The sequence below is a fragment of the Notamacropus eugenii genome, chromosome 1 (genome assembly GCF_028372415.1).
Source record: "Notamacropus eugenii isolate mMacEug1 chromosome 1, mMacEug1.pri_v2, whole genome shotgun sequence".
Classification (NCBI taxonomy): domain Eukaryota; kingdom Metazoa; phylum Chordata; class Mammalia; order Diprotodontia; family Macropodidae; genus Notamacropus; species Notamacropus eugenii.
The window spans coordinates 246,958,127-246,961,804 of record NC_092872.1 but is presented as its reverse complement, the minus strand read 5'-3'; the positions used below and the strand labels follow the sequence as shown (position 1 = coordinate 246,961,804).

Here is a 3,678-nt window from a genome sequence, read left to right as displayed (position 1 = left end):
GGAGGTCTATGACAGAAACAAGAGTTGGATTTCAAAGAACATTTTTATATACTAACTTGCTACCTTGAGGTCCCATGAGATGTGAGAACTATATTTCTGTATTAAGAATACTTGTGAGTCCATTCAAACTCTTTCACATCAGGAATTGCTTTCAACAAGGTCTGGAGGTTTCAGATTTTGAAAATGTTCATTCTAAACTGCCATTAATTTGGTGGAATATATAAAGCCCCATAGTAGTAGTTAGGAGTCTTGGGTTCAAATTTCTACTCAGCCTAAACTTCCTTGACCTTGGATAAGGTCCTCCCCTTAATTTGTGGTCATAATCATAAAATTGGGGGTTTCAAGCCTACAAGAGGTCAATCATCATTCAGTGTTGGAAAGGGAGGATTTCTTAGACTTAGAAGGATGAGACAGCTCTGGCCAGTTATAATATGAGTTCACTCAAGGATTAGAAAGAACTCCACTAAAATCTAGATAAAGTCTAGAAGATTTTTTTATGTTACCCTACCCCTTCTACCAGTGGTGTTTTTTCAATGCTGTGTGTGTGTGTGTGTGTGTGTGTGTGTGTGTGTGTGCTATTTAACTCAGTGGGAAAAATTAATTCATTGAGAGGAGATCTCCTAACCAAGCAATGTGTCTCTACATTTCTTCTGCGATGCAATGCCAAAATTTGTCAAAATGATTTTGCTAAATCAAAGCACTTTTACTTTGCCTAATTTTAATTCAGATCTTTCTTGTCTTCTCTTCAGTGAGCAAAATAAACTATATTGTGTTGAATATTGTGGGCATGTACTGACAAAAGAAAACCTGACAACCTACTCATATGGCATCAGACAATCACTCCTCAGTGGCTGAGTTCATCTTACAAAGTTTCTCTGAAAATCCTCAGGTTCAGATCCTTATCTTTAGCTTCTTCTTAGGACTTTTTATAATGGCATTCATAGGTAACTCACTCATTATCATTGTGATTAGTCTAAATGCAGGCCTCCATACTCCTATGTACTTTTTCCTTATTAATTTGGCCTTGCTGGATGTTATCTCCATTTCCACTGTGGTACCCAAGTTGCTGCAGAACCTAACAAGCAAGAACACCATTTCCTATGGTGGCTGCTTAGCTCAGATATATTTCTTAACTTGGTGTTTGGGGGCTGAACTCTTGCTTTTCACAGCCATGGCCTATGATCGGTATGCAGCCATCTGCCAACCCCTTCACTATACCACTATCATGAGCAAGGCAGCTTGTTTTCTCATGGCATCTGCAGTGTGGGGTATCAGTTGGGCCAATATAACAATAAACATCATCATGACTGTTCACTTGTCATTCTGTGGCCCCAATGTCATTGATCATTTCTTTTGCGAGATTCCTCCATTATTGCCTCTCTCCTGTTCCTCAACCAATGTCAACAATACAATGGTAGTTGTGGCAGACATGTTCTTTGCTATTTTGAATTTCCTGCTCATCCTGGTGTCCTATGGTTTCATCATCTCCAGCATCTTGAAGATCCAGACCAAGGAAGGGAAGAAGAGAGCATTTTCCACTTGTTCCTCCCACCTTATTGTGGTTACCATGTATTATTGCACAGTAATTTATATATACATTCTTCCTGGTTTTGGTTAGTCTCTGAAGAAAGGCAAAGTAGCCTCAGTGATTTATGCCATAGTGACCCCAGCCTTGAATCCTCTGATCTACTCCCTGAGAAACAAGGATGTGAAAATAGCACTCAATAAATTATGTCTATTTCTTAGGATTTAATTGGCCATTTGGCCAACTGATACAGTTGAGAATAGTGGGAATAAGAATATCTTTGAAATTAAATTGTACACATATCACAGCCTGGACAAGTTTATATATCATTTCTCCTGCTAAGCAATATTTCTGAACTCAGGATGTGATTTTGGGGAAACCAGTAAACACCCAGGTTTCATTTTTTCCTGAAGACATTAATGAAGGAAAAGTCATAATATGTCCAAAGAATAGCACAGAAATGTTTGAAGTTGCCATACTATGTCTGAAACATGCTTGTAACAAAACAGAATTTTCCGGCCAAGATACAGTTTAGGAGATAATTCATTTCAAGGTAGGGCAGCATTTTCTCTCTGATGTCAGATAATTAGGTGCCTCTTATTGGTATTTTTATTGTGAACTTGATAGGCTTCAGGTGCAACAGAAGTGGCCTCCAGAGGAGGAGAACATTGGAAATAAAGCCCCATAATTTAACAGAAGATGTACAAGACCATCCTCTGTTAAAAATTCACTAAAAATCAGAATGGATGAAAATAATGATTCTCTGAGTCAAAATTAATACTTCAAATAAAGTTAAAATTTAAGAAACTGCAATATATTTGATGTCAAAAAATAACTGAACTAAAAAATGGATCAAGGTGAGAAAACTGAAGACTTATTGTGTAGCAATTAAAAAGAGAGTAGTTGGTTGGATAACAAATCCCCTCTGGAATCTATAATTTTTCAGAAAGAAAACTAAGTGGATATCACCCCTCAGCTGTTATTGTGGGTATATACTTTTGTTCATAGACAGTGACAGTATGAGTTTTGGCATTCTCAAAAATATGGCCTTTCATTTATAAATCTGCCTAATGCTTCTGGGGCCAGTTTGCAATAGGACAACCTGAACTCCAAAATAAAAAAGGAACTTCGACACCATTTTTTAAGAAGTCATTATGAAAATAAGAGGGAAAAATAAAAAGAGAAAGAATACATTGATGATCTCCCAAAAGAAACATCCAAATAAAAAATTCCTAAACGTGCCATTGCCAATATCTAGAGCTTCCAGAAAAAATAACTACAAACAGCCAGCAAAAGAAAGAATTGAAATATAGAAGAACCACAGTCAAGACTGAAGAAGATTAAGGAGCTACTACTTGAAAGAAATGGATAAGATGGAGGAAAATATTCTATGAGGCAAACACAAAGGTCTACAACCAAGAATATCTCACCCAGTAAAACTGAATGTCATATCCTATGAATAAAAATGAACTTTGAATGAAATGGATTTTCAAATATTCTTGACAAAACAGAGCTGAAAAGAACTTTAAAATTTGATATGAAACTTTATATTCTAGTGGAGATAGAAGAGAATGTGAAAAGCTTTCTTTCATCACAGGAGTCACTGAAGAAGTCATCTGAGACAGATTGGAAAATGGCTTTGAAGATGAAAGAAAAAATAGAAAAGTATCAGAAAAAAATGTACTTTATTAAAAGTTTTAAACAGGTAAATTGCATTTTGTTGAAAGGTAAAATCAAGTTACTTTAACACTCAGTATATATTCAACCAATGCCATATTTTCATTATTCTTAAAAGTATCAAGGAGAAAATCAACACAATGATAACAAAGGAGGAATCTCAATTTATTCCTATCAACTTTAGATAAATCTAAACAGAAATAAGTAAAGAGTTTAAAAAACAATTTGGTATTGTTTAAAAAGAGAGAAAGAAAGAACAATCAGTGGAACAGATTATATGCACAACACAAAGAAACAAATGTACCTAATTTCTTGTTGTTGTTCATTCATGCTTGACTCTTCATGATCCTGAGTACCATAATGTCTGTAGGGTTCTCTTGGCAAATACACTGGAATTGTTTGCCATTTCTATCTCTAGTGGATTAAGGCAAACAGAGGTTATATGACTTGCCCAAGGTCACACCTGCTAAGTGTCT

General features: G+C 35.7%; 1 protein-coding gene across 1 annotated transcript; it reads left to right on the top strand.

The window, feature by feature from the left end:
• The first annotated feature begins 931 nt into the window (after positions 1 to 931).
• On the top strand, positions 932 to 1,618 carry LOC140524849 (olfactory receptor 13A1-like). The gene has a single exon (XM_072639687.1). The coding sequence runs from the start codon at positions 932 to 934 to the stop codon at positions 1,616 to 1,618; it is 687 nt and encodes a 228-aa protein (XP_072495788.1).
• The last annotated feature ends 2,060 nt before the right edge of the window (positions 1,619 to 3,678 follow it).

Excerpts from the sequence above, each read along its gene's own strand:
- LOC140524849 (XM_072639687.1), top strand. The coding sequence starts at position 932 with ATGGCATTCATAGGTAACTCACTCATTATCATTGTGATTAGTCTAAAT.